Source organism: Scyliorhinus canicula, chromosome 2 (assembly GCF_902713615.1).
Source record: "Scyliorhinus canicula chromosome 2, sScyCan1.1, whole genome shotgun sequence".
NCBI classification, from domain to species: domain Eukaryota; kingdom Metazoa; phylum Chordata; class Chondrichthyes; order Carcharhiniformes; family Scyliorhinidae; genus Scyliorhinus; species Scyliorhinus canicula.
The window spans coordinates 283,603,373-283,615,454 of record NC_052147.1 but is presented as its reverse complement, the minus strand read 5'-3'; the positions used below and the strand labels follow the sequence as shown (position 1 = coordinate 283,615,454).

At 48.8% G+C, this 12,082-nt stretch overlaps 1 protein-coding gene across 4 annotated transcripts in view; it reads left to right on the top strand.

Moving 5' to 3' along the window:
* The window catches only part of LOC119962210 (ATP-binding cassette sub-family B member 6, mitochondrial-like), a 285,333-nt gene that overhangs the window by 177,334 nt on the left and 95,917 nt on the right, over positions 1-12,082 (top strand). For all 4 annotated transcript variants that reach the window (XM_038790179.1, XM_038790178.1, XM_038790181.1 and 1 more), the window contains exons 14-15: positions 7,205-7,262; positions 8,740-8,844. In XM_038790179.1, the coding sequence (XP_038646107.1) occupies positions 7,205-7,262; positions 8,740-8,844 (163 nt within the window). The remainder of the gene's footprint in view (positions 1-7,204; positions 7,263-8,739; positions 8,845-12,082) is intronic.

Below are 12,082 nucleotides of genomic sequence, written 5' to 3'. Positions count from 1 at the left end.
ATTAAGGACCCCACGTACCCCGGACATATTCTCTTCCACCTTCTTCCGTCAGGAAAAAGATACCAAAGTTTGAGGTCATGTACCAACCGACTCGAGAACAGTTTCTTCCCTACTGCCATCAGACTTTTGAATGGACCTGCCTCGTATTAAGTTGATGTTTTCTCTACACCTTGCTATAACTGTAACATTATATTCTGCAGTCTCTCCTTCCTTCCCTATATACGGTATTCATTGTTTGTACAGCATGCAAGAAACAATACTTTTCACTGTATACTAATACATGTGACAATAATAAATCAAATCAAAAAAGAAATAGTCCAGCTCCCTCATGAATGACAGCAAAGCCAGAACCCACATTCTCCTTAGGCAGTACCCGGGATTGGGGATAACTTAGTTCACTCTGGTTTGATGGCTTCTGAGATGGCTGGTCAGTCCAGTGAGTGATTTGCAAACTCTGCCAACTGTGGGGCAGGTGGTGCTGGGAGGGTTGGGTAGATGGAGATTTATGCATTTCCCTCGGGTGCCTCGTCTTCGCCCCTGCACGTTTCCGGAAAAGTCTCTCTGTGTTCAGTGCCTTCCCGAATGAGCCTTCTCCATTTTGGTCACTTCACAAGCCAGGGGTTCCCATGAGCCAATGGGAATGTTTGACCTCTCTGGCGATGCTTTGACAGCATCCCAAAAGATTTTCCTCCTGGGAATCTCCTGCCGAGTTCCGATTGGAACGGTTGCTTTGGAAGTCTGGTGTCAGCATATGAACGACATGCTCCATCCACTGGAGTGACTTTTGAGCTTTGGGAGAGGAAGCTGCTGTTCGACCACCTTTCTTACCGCTGCATTTGGAGTTTCTGCGAAGGGAACACGTGTGGTGCTTCTCCAGGAAATGAAATGAAATGAACATCGCTTATTGTCACAAATAGGCTTCAAATGAAGTTACTGTGAAACGTTACCAGTGCTTTGCGGTACCTATTGACTGTCATCCATGGATCTGAATTATTGTGGAGCATGGGGATCACTGCTGTTCCGTAAACCATAACCGTAATCTATGTGTGAGATCCTGGTCCTCAAATATTTTTCTTCCTGCTTTGGCTGAAGGCAGAATGGGCACATTGAAGGCGCTGATGAATTTGTCATCATTGTCTGCCTTTGTCGTATCCCAAGGTACGGAACATGGTCCATGTTTTCCATCTGCCAGTCCAGTGGGCAGTACATTCCAGAGATTCATCATGCTCTGGGAAAAGTAGAACCACTCAACTTCCAGACTGTTTCTACATCTACACTGTTTAAATGTCTGTATGCAGTGTGACCTTTTACCTGTGTAATCATTAAGATTATTATTAATGCTTCACAATGAACCAAATAATTCAACTCTCACATTCAATTGCTGGTCTGTCCTGATCTAGATGTTATTAAGTCCATGAAATAATCGGAGTGATTCAAATTGCTTCACTAGCCTGAGGCTAAGAAAGGGAAAACGTGGCCAGGGTTCTCACTGCTGACCACCATCCAGTGATTTTTACTGTGGTACGTGTGTGTGGTCTATTGAGGTCAGGATCGACTGGAGCTCCGATTCCTTCCATGATCAATTGACCTGGTCTAGTCATACACGGTAGCACAGTGGTTAGCACTGCTGCTTCACAGTGCCAGGGTCCCAGGTTCAATTCCCGGTTTGGGTCACTGTCTGTACGGAGTCTGCACGTTCTCCCTGTGTCTGCGTGGATTTCCTCCGGGTGCTCCGGTTTCCTCCCACAAGTCCCGAAAGACGTGCTGTTAGGTGAATTGGACATTCTGAATTCTCCCTCTGTGTACCCGAACAGGCGCCGGAATGTGGCGACTAGGGGCTTTTCACAGTAACTACATTGCAATGTTAATGTAAGCCGATTTGTGACAATAATAAAGATGGTTATTACACCTGAAGAATGGCTGCATGGCTAAGACCAGAATTAGGTCACTCAGCCCATCGAGTCAGCTCTGCCATTCAATCATGGCTGATATTTTTTCATCCCCATTCTCCTGCCTTCTCCCCATAATCCCTGATCCCCTTAATAGGGCTGATGGTGCTTGTGAAACATGCCGCAGTAACACAACACAAGACAGGAAATAGGAGCAGGTGTATGACCCATCAAACTTGCTCTGCCTTTCAGTGTGATCGCGGCTGACCTTGGGCTTCAGCTCCATCTTCCAGCCCACTCTGTCAATCCCAGCCTTAAATGTATTCAACAAAAAAATCAACAGTTAAATGTTAACACCACGCGAAGCAGAGGGAGGAAAACAAGTCGGAAATAAAAATATAATGCATGTGGTTGTGTGTCTGCCTGCACTGTTTCCTGTGTTTGACTTTAGAACTGTAGCCAAACGCATCAAATTAAATGGTGTCTGCTCCAGATGTAAATGTGGCACTGATTTGTTTTCTTCTAAAGCCATTCAGCTGGTCAGATTGAAATGAAAATGAGCGGGCGTGTTTGTGGAAGTAATTCTGTACCTTAGCAGCTGTTCGCATCTTGATACTGGGCCCAGCAAACTAAATGAAACCAGGACAATCAACTCGGGCTCACATCATTTTCTTTATATACACTCAGGATTTTAGAGACTCAAACTGATTGTATTTGTCCTCTTTCCTTGTCTTGCCTTACTATTGTGAGGTTTTTGTAAAGTCACTAGTTAGGAGTAACAGTAACAACTTGCATTTATACTTCAGCTTTAATGTTGCTAAACACCCAAGGTGCTTCACCGAAGCACAATCAGTGTAAGGAGCAGTGCTCCGAAAGCTAGTGTTTGAAACAAACATGTTGGACTTTAACCTGGTGTTGTAAGACTTCTTACCATTCTTCAGGTGGGAATTGACCATGGAAGGAATCAGAGCTCGAGTCGATCCTGGCCTCAATAGACCACACCCACGTGCCACAGTAAAGATCACTGGATAATGGTCAGCAGTGAGAACCCTGGCCATGTTTCCCCTTTCTTAGCTTCGGGCCAGTGAAGCAATTTGAATCACTCTAATTACTTAATGGACTAAATAATGTCTAGATCAGGACAGACCAGCAATTAAACGCGAGAGTTTAATCATTTAGTTCATTATGAAGTGTTAAATGATTACAAAGGTAAAAGGTCACACTGCATACAGACATTTAAACAGTGCAGATGTAGAAACAGTGTCTAGAAGTTGAGTGGTTCTTCTTTACCCTTCAAGGAGGAGAGCGAGAGAAAGAAGTGGAGAGATTTAGGGGGGGAATTCCAGAGTTTAAGGTACAGGCACGACCACCAATTCTGGAGTGATAGAAATCAGGGGCGGAATTCTCCGACCCCCTGGGGCCGGCGTCGATCCCGCTCCCGGCGTGTCCCGAATTCTCCGCCCCCCCCCTGAGATTCGGTGGGGGCGGGAATTGCGCGCGCCGGTCGGCGGGCCCCCCGTGGCGATTCTCCGTCCCGCAATGGGCCGAAGTCCCGCCGCTGACAGGCCTTTCCCGCCAGCGTGGTTTAAACCACCTACCTAATTGGTGGCGTGGGCGGGGTCCTGGGGGGGGGGGGGGGGGGGGGGGGGGGGGCCGATCTGACCCCGGGAGGGTGCTCCCACGGTGGCCCATCGGAGCCCACCAATTGGTGGGCGGGCCTGTGCCGTGGGGGCACTCTTTTTTTTCCGCTCCTGCCATGGCCTTCACCATGGTGGGGGCGGAAGAGACCCCCTCCCCTGCGCATGCGCCGGTATGACATCAGCAGCTGCTGACGCTCTGGCGCATGCGCGGACTTCCGCCGGTTGGCGAAGTCCTTTCAGCCCCGGCTGGCGGGGCGCCAAAGGCTGTTCGCGCCGGCCGGCGGAGCGGAAACCACTCCAGCGTGGGCCTAGCCCCAAGGTGCGGAGAATTCCACACCTTTGGGGAGGCCCGACGCAGGAGTGGTTCACGCCACTCTGTCCCGCCGGGACCCCCCGCCCCGCCGGGTAGGGGAGAATCGCGGCCCAGGTTGCAAAAGAAGCCAGAATTCGAGAAGCACCCAGGTGTGTGGTTGCAGAATTACAGATCTGGCTGGAAACTCCTGCACACTATTTGTCTATCTTAACTGGTGTAATTTGTCAGTATGTGGATTATGCTTGTCTCTTTATCCGTGAATGCGATAGTGGACTAGATTCACATACAAATATCAATATGCCTGTCTGTGCATGAGCACCTTGGTGATGTCTGCAATCACTTATGACAGACTATCTAAGAGGCAGCTCAATGTTTACCAAGTTTTATGAGGTTTCAATCAACTTCCCTTCAATTTTGAAACACAATTCCTTGGTTTTTTCTTCCCTTTTCCAATGCTCTCCTGGCTGTTCTCTCATCTTCCAACCTCCACAAGCTCGGGCTCACCCAAAGCTCTGCCCGAATCCTAATTTGCACCAAATTCCATTCACTTGCACCCGGTGGCCTGCATTGGCATCTGGCCGGCGACACCTGCATTTTAAAATTGTCATCCTTGTTTTCAAATCTTTCTATGGCCTCACCTCTCCCTATCTTTCACAACAACTTCAAAGAACAATACAGCACAGGAACAGTCCCTTCGGCCCTCCAAGCCTGTACTGGTCATGATACCAACCTTGGCCAAAACCCTCAGCACTTCCCAGTGTCATATCCCTCTATACCCATTCTATCCGTGAGTTTGTCAAGATGTCTTTTGAACGCTGTTAATGTATCTGCTTCCACAACCTCCCCTGGCAACGCGTTCCAGGCACTCACCACCCTCTGCGTAAAAAACCTGCCTCGCACATCTCCTCTAAACTTTGCCCACGGACCTTAAACCTATGCCCCCTGGTGACTGACCCCTTCACCCTGGGAAAGGGTGCCTGCCCATCCACTCTATCCATGTCCCTCATAATCTTGTAGACGTCTATCAGGTCACCCCTCAACCTCGGTCGTTCAAATGAAAACAGTCTGAGTCTATTCAGCCTCTCCACATAGCTAACACCCTCCAAACCAGGCAACATCCTGGTAAACCTCCTCTGCACCCTCTCCAAAGCCTCTGCATTCTTCTGATAGATTGGCGACCAGAATTGTGCGCAACATTCCAAGTGCGGCCTTACTAAGGTTCTATACAACTGTAGCATGACTTGCTAGTTTTTATACTCGATGCAGTGTTAATGTCAGCCTACTTGTGACAATAATAAACATTATTATAATCCTCTTCCAAACGTATAACTCCCGGAGATCTCGGTGCTCCTCCAACTCTGGTCTCTTTGTTATTCCCGATTTTTGACGCTCCACCACTGGAAGTTGTGCCTTTGGTTGCCGAGGCCCAACGTCTGGAATTCCCTCACTCAATCTCTCTGCTTCTGCACCTCTCCCTCCTCTTGGCCCCAGATTTTTGCCATGACTGAGAGCCTGACTACCATGGCAAAAATAGGGGAACTGCTCAAAAATCGAATGTCCTGCCCCAACCACGGCACGTCCCAGTTTTGTGGGAATGGGGGTGGGGCATCTTCCGCACAGAATGCTTTTGTTATCCCTCACACTTGTCACCTTGCCGCATTGCTTGATGTGATCGGCTTTGTAATGTGAAAAGTACTCCATTCCCAGAGATTTACTCCTTTCCACCTTCCTATTTCCTGCTGCAAAATCAGTTTTCAATATGTGTAACTCATTTGTAATTAATCCCACAAGCTTCAATCTTTTACAGGATTTGCATGTGGAATTACATCAAATGTTTGTGAAAACTTTTAACTCAAATAATGACAACTGGATAGCCAAAATCTACTACTTTGGTCATATCCTTGATAATCTCCAGCAGATTATGCTACCGCCCATTTTAGATATATTGGTTAGGCTACGGGGATTTAAATCTGAGTGAAATTGGAAGATTTGAGAGCCTGGGAGCTGGGGGGAGTCCAGTGTTGGAGGTCAATCATCTCAGTCCCAGGACATCACTTCAGGAGTTCATAGAAACAAAGAAGATAGGAGCAGGAGGAGGCCCTTCGAGCCTGTTCCACCATTCGTCACGATCATGACTGATCAACCAACTCAATAGCCTAATCCTGCTTCCTCCCCATAACTTGTGATCCCATTCGCCTTAAGTGCCATATCTAGCCGCCTCTTGAATGTATTCAATTTCTTAGATAGTAACAGGTTAGTGTCGTAGACCCAGGCGTCTTCGGCTGCTTCATCAATAACCTTCCCTCCATCATGACGTCCGAAGCGGGGATGTAACATATTCAGCACCATTCGCGACTTCTCAAATACTGAAGCAGTCCCTGCCCATATGCAGCAAGACCTGGACAGTATTCCGGCTTGAGCTGACAAGTGACATCCACACTACAAAAGTGCAAGGCAATCTCCAACAACTGAGAATCTAACCATCATCCCTTGACATTCAATGGCATTGCCGTGGCTGAGTCCCCAGCTATAAACATCATGGGGGTTAGCATTGAACTGGGCTAGACATAATTACTGCAGGTCGACACTGACAGAGTTAATTGGAGACATTTGAAAAATGAAAATCGCTTATTGTCACGAGTAGGCTTCAAATTAAGTTACTGAAAATGAATGAAAATGGCTTATTGTCACGAGTAGGCTTCAAATGAAGTTACTGTGAAAAGCCCCTAGTCGCCACATTCCAGCGCCTGTTCGGGGAGGCTGTTACGGGAATCGAACCGTGCTGCTGGCTTGCCTTGGTCTGCTTTCAAAGCCAGCGATTAGCCCTGTGAGCTAAACAGCCCCAAATGAAGTTACTGTAAAAAGCCCCTAGTCGCCACATTCCGGCGCCTGTTCGGGGAGGCTGGTACGGGAATTGAACCGTGCTGCTGGCCAGCTGATCTGCTTTAAAACCCAGCAATTTAGCCCTGTGCTAAACCAGCCCCTTTTGTGCTAGTGCTAAAATTCATCACCTCATTTTCTGGAACATTACTTCATTGGGGAACCAATGTAGAAACGAACCAGATTTCCAAATATAAACTTTCCTATTAAATATTAAATGACCTCCGGTTTGCTCGATGAAACCTAATTCATTTCTACCCACAAGGCTCGTAAATTCTGAAGTTCATTGTATCGTGCCCTCGAATCTTTGGATACTTGCAGAATGTTTCTGCATTTGGATGGTAAATATTCTTGAATCCGATACACCTCATTCAGTTTTCATCCACCTCAGGGGAGTGGGACAGTGCAATCTTCAACCACAGATGGCCTACCTTTGCTATTCCTGTTGACACCTGTTTTATTTTGTTTTTTTTCTCTTGCAGCAGGGAAATCCTGCATGACGTTTCATTCACTGTTCCGCCTGGACACACAGTGGCCCTCGTAAGTACGTTTACTGCAGTGTGCTGGCGACATGGCACCACAACATATTTAATACCAGTGGAATTAAATTAGATTAGCAAACATTGAGGAACTCCGTTCTCACCTAGGTGGAGGACCACCTGATATCTGGGTAGTGATGGTCATTAATACCTGGATAATTTATAGTAGTAACCCAATTCGTGTTCATGGATCTCAATTAATGATCTTTAGTTGCCTAAACAATACCCATGTCCCTATAATAAAATTTGAAACAAAGGACTATAGTAAAATGGAATCTTCATCCAGGGCATTGCCAGTTGGTGCTTTTACCCAGATCAGTTTATGGAAAGGATGGATACAGTTGTCCAATCATTACATTGTCCCTTTCCCTCTGTCAAAAAGAACAAAGAAACGTACAGCACAGGAACAGGCCCTTCGGCCCTCCAAGCCCGTGCCGACCATGCTGCCCGTCTAAACTAAAATCTTCTACACTACCGGGGTCCGTATCCCTTTATTCCCATCCTTTTCATGTATTTGTCAAGATACCCCTTAAACGTCACTATCGTTCCTGCTTCCACCACCTCCTCCGGCAGCGAGTTCCAGGCACCCACTAGCCGAAACCTTGTAAAAGAAACCTTACCTCGTACATCTCCTCTAAACCTTGCCCCTCGCACCTTAAGCCTATGCCCCCTAGTAATTGACCCCTTTACCCTGGGAAAAAGTATCTTAACTATCCACCCTGTCTATGCCCCTCATAATTTTGTAGACCTCTATCAGTTCGCCCCTCAACCTCCGTCGTTCCAGTGAGAACAAACCGAGTTTATTCAACCTCTCCTCATAGCTAATGCCCTCCATACCAGGCAACATCCTGGTAAATCTCTTCTGTACCCTCTCTAAAGTCTCCACATCCTTCTGGTAGTGTGACGACCAGAATTGAACACTATACTCCAAGTGTGGCCTAACTAAAGTTCTAAAAGATAGTCCTCACTGCCACAATAGACCGGTTGTTACTTCTATCGTTAAGGGCGCAATTTTCCTTTTCAGAGTTGATTTCTTAGAGTTTATATTTAGTTGGGACAGAAGTGTGTTTGACAAGGTATAAGAATGTAAATGCCATTTGTGTACATTTGAAGAGGCTGAAACAAATATTTTAAATCACAAATACAAGCCAATGGTTAATTGGTTAATTAATTACAGGGACTGTTTAGCATAGGGCTAAATCGCTGGCTTTGAAAGCAGGCCAGTAGCACGGTTCAATTCCCGTAACAGCCTCCCCGAACAGGCGCCAGAATGTGGCGACTAGGGGTTTTTCACACTAACTTCATTTGAAGCCGACTTGTGACAATAAGCGATTTTCATTTCATTTCATTTCATTTTCAATTGAGGGTCTCTCTCAAACATTTTTCACATCTCGCTTGTGTGCAACTGTACATGTTTATAGCATGGGAGGCCATTCAATCCACCAGTTGAAAAATTCTGTTATTTGTCTTTCCTCTAGGTTGGGCCCTCTGGGTCTGGAAAAAGCACCATAATCCGACTACTGTTCCGATTTTATGACGTTAAGGGAGGCTGCATTAAAATCGATGGTCAAGACATCTCAAAGGTAAAAGCAGATACATTATTCGAGAGGAATGTCACGAGTGTTGATCAGCTTCTAATGTTGAGACTAAAACTACGTAGTTCCCAAATGAGACCAAGAGTCTGCCTGCCGCTCTGGAGAGCAGTACACATGCTGTCCTTAAGCAGGGCTGTCCACTGTCGGGAAATTACCGAACAGAGAACAGGGGCGGGATTCTCCGACCCCCCTCCGGGTTGGAGAATCGCCGGGGGCCAGCGTGAATCCCGCCATCGCCGTCTCCTGAAGTCTCCGGCACCAGAGATTCGGCGGGGGCGGGAATCGCGCCGCGCCTGTCGGCGGCCCCCCGCCCGGCGATTCTCCGGCCCGCGATGGGCCGAAGTCCCGCTGCTGTCATGCCGGTCCCGCCAGCGCGAATCAAACCACCTACCTTACCGGTGGGACCAGGCAGCGCGGGCGGGCTCCGGGGTCCTGGGGGGGAGCTCAGGGCATTCTGGTCCCAGGGGGTGCCCCCACAGTGGCCTGGCCCGCGATGGGGGCCCACCGATCGGCGGGCAGGCCTGTGCCGTGGGGGCAGTCTTTTCCTTCCGCGTTCGCCATAGTCTTCACGATGGCGGACGCAGAAGTGACCCCCTCCCCTGCGCGTGCGTGGGGATGACATCAGCAGCCACTGACGCTCCGGCGCATACGTGGACTTTCGCCGGCCGGCAAAGTCCCTTCGGCCCTGGCTGGCGTGGCGCCAAAGGCCTTTCCGGCCGGCCAGCGGGGCGCCAACCACTCCGGCGCGGTCCTAGCCCCTCAAGGTTAAAGCGTGGCCCCTAAAGGTGCGGAGAAATCCGCACCTTTGGGGCGGCCCGACGCCGGAGTTGTTCACGCCACTCCATCCCGGCGGGACCCCCCGCCCCACCGGGTAGGGGAGAATCCTGGCCCAGACCAGAGAGAAAATGGGGGAGAAGCCAGAGCAAAGAGGAGTGAGAAAAACAGTTGAATGGGTGAAATAGAGAGTGAAAACGGGCAAGAAGAAAGATGGGAGTGAGAATGAAAGAAAATCAGTTGGAAAAAGATAGCAGGCATGAAATATAACAGTGAGAAAAGGGAGGCGAGAAAAAGAATAAAGAAAGTACATGAGTACAGAGAATCAGAGGATAGAAAGAATATAGGTTAGTGTGAAGACAACAGATGGTGAGGAGATCATGTATGCTATTGGGCAGGCTATTTGTGAAAATCAATGGAATCAAGACTGTGTTTCTGTGTGAGTGTGTGTATTTCGCTGGCCCCACACCAGCCTCTCAAAGGCAAGCGGACACTGTTCTACATGGAACTCGCTCCTGAAAAGGGAGCGGGCCTGTCAGCGCCCACACAGCAGGGTGTCCTCGCCTGAGGGGTGTGGGGTCATGCCCACGTGTGCGGGGGAGTGACATTGCTCATGGGTGTGGGGCAGAGTCCGGGGCACCCTTTCAAAATGGCTGCCCGATCTCTGAGGATTCGGTCTCGCCGGTGGGTTTGCCCAGTGATGAAAACATTCCTAAATGTGGTTGAATAGCGCTGTGGGGCCCACCCAAAAAGCCAGCAAGGTAACACCCCACCTAACCCGCCCTGAAATTACATTTCAAAAATTTTAATTTGAGTTCCAACCGAAGAACACAATCTATCGGTCTTGCCGCACGTGGCTCGGAGACCCGACGAGGCTGTTAAATCTCACGAGATTTAGGATTATCGCTACGCCTCGTGAGGTATATCGAGGTGGTGTGATCTGGAAGCCACCCTGAATGGGTGGGATCCAGCTTTGCATATTCAAGTGGGTAGTTAGCCTGACTTGAATGTGTCTACCCTGCAGTTACCCAAGGCACGGGATCGAACGGCCTCGCCTATGAGACCCTGCTGTGTCGTCATTTAGCACTTGTTTCCAGAATCGTAGACCAAGCATAACAGCACATGGGGGTGGGGAGGGATCTCCCCGGCGATCGGAGCCCCCCTCGGTTGGTCAGGTCCTGGGCACTCCTGATGCCGCTCGGGTACCTTGGTACTGCCACCCTTTCATGGGCACTACCAGTCTGGCTTGGTTGGCAGTGCCAGGAATCGGCCCAGGGTGCCTTGCCCTTATGAGGTGGGGGGGGGGTGCTTGAGGACCCCCCTATTAGTAAGTTTGGGGGCTCCGGAGGCCGCAGTGAGGTGTCGCGAGATTGGTGCGCCATCCTGTACTGGTGAGCTGAGCTCGTCAGTGCAGGAACTTAGTCTAAGTGCAGCTTTGGTGGCGCATTGCTTGCCGAGGCAGAAAAAGAAGCCCATTTAATAGCAGGGTCATTCACAGTGGTTAGCACTCCTGCCGGGGACCCTAAGCTGTCAAAGCTGTGACAAAAGGTTATCTGGACTCGAAACGTTAGCTCTTTTTTCTCCCGACAGATGCTGCCAGACCTGCTGAGATTTTTTCCAGCATTTTCTTTTTGGGTGCCTGTTCCACACCATGGATTCTACCAAATATAACAAAACCAACTTCCATTGTTCATTTTGTGGATGTTCAGATTTAAAGAATTAACTCAAAATATGTTTACAAGTTGGGTAACCTAACCACCCGAACAGCAAGACAAGAGTGTCCTGCCTCACATAAGAACTAGGAGCAGGAGTAGGCTATCTGGCCCCTCGAGCCTGCTCTGCCATTCAATGAGATCATGGCTGATCTTTTGTGGACTCAGCTCCACTTTCCGGCCCGAACACCATAACCCTTAATCTCACACTTGGAACATTTACTTTGCTCACCTAGTTGGATCCTAACTAGTGAATGTAGAGGTTCAGCAGGGCGTCCTTTTATTATATTCAATGTTCCATTTACAAACATAAAATGCATGATACAAGATACAAGAGGTACTGATGAATAATAATAATCTTTATTAGTGTAACCAGTAGGCTTACATTAACACTGCAATGGAGTTACTGTGAAAAGCCCCTAGTCGCCACATTCCGGCACCTGTTCGGGTACACAGAGGGCGAATTCAGAATGTCCAATTCACCTAACAGCACGTCTTTCGGGACTTGTGGGAGGAAACCCCGGAGCACCCGGAGGGAACCCACGCAGACACGGGGAGAATGTGCAGATTCCGCACAGACAGTGACACAAGTGGGAGTCGAACCTGGGACCCTGGAGCTATGAAGCAGCAGTGCTAACCACTGTGCCACCATGCCGCTTTCCTCTAAAGGCTTCTCTCTCCTCTAAAGGCAGCCCTTTCTCAGATACTGCCAACCTATGATTCAAATTGATCTGGGCCAG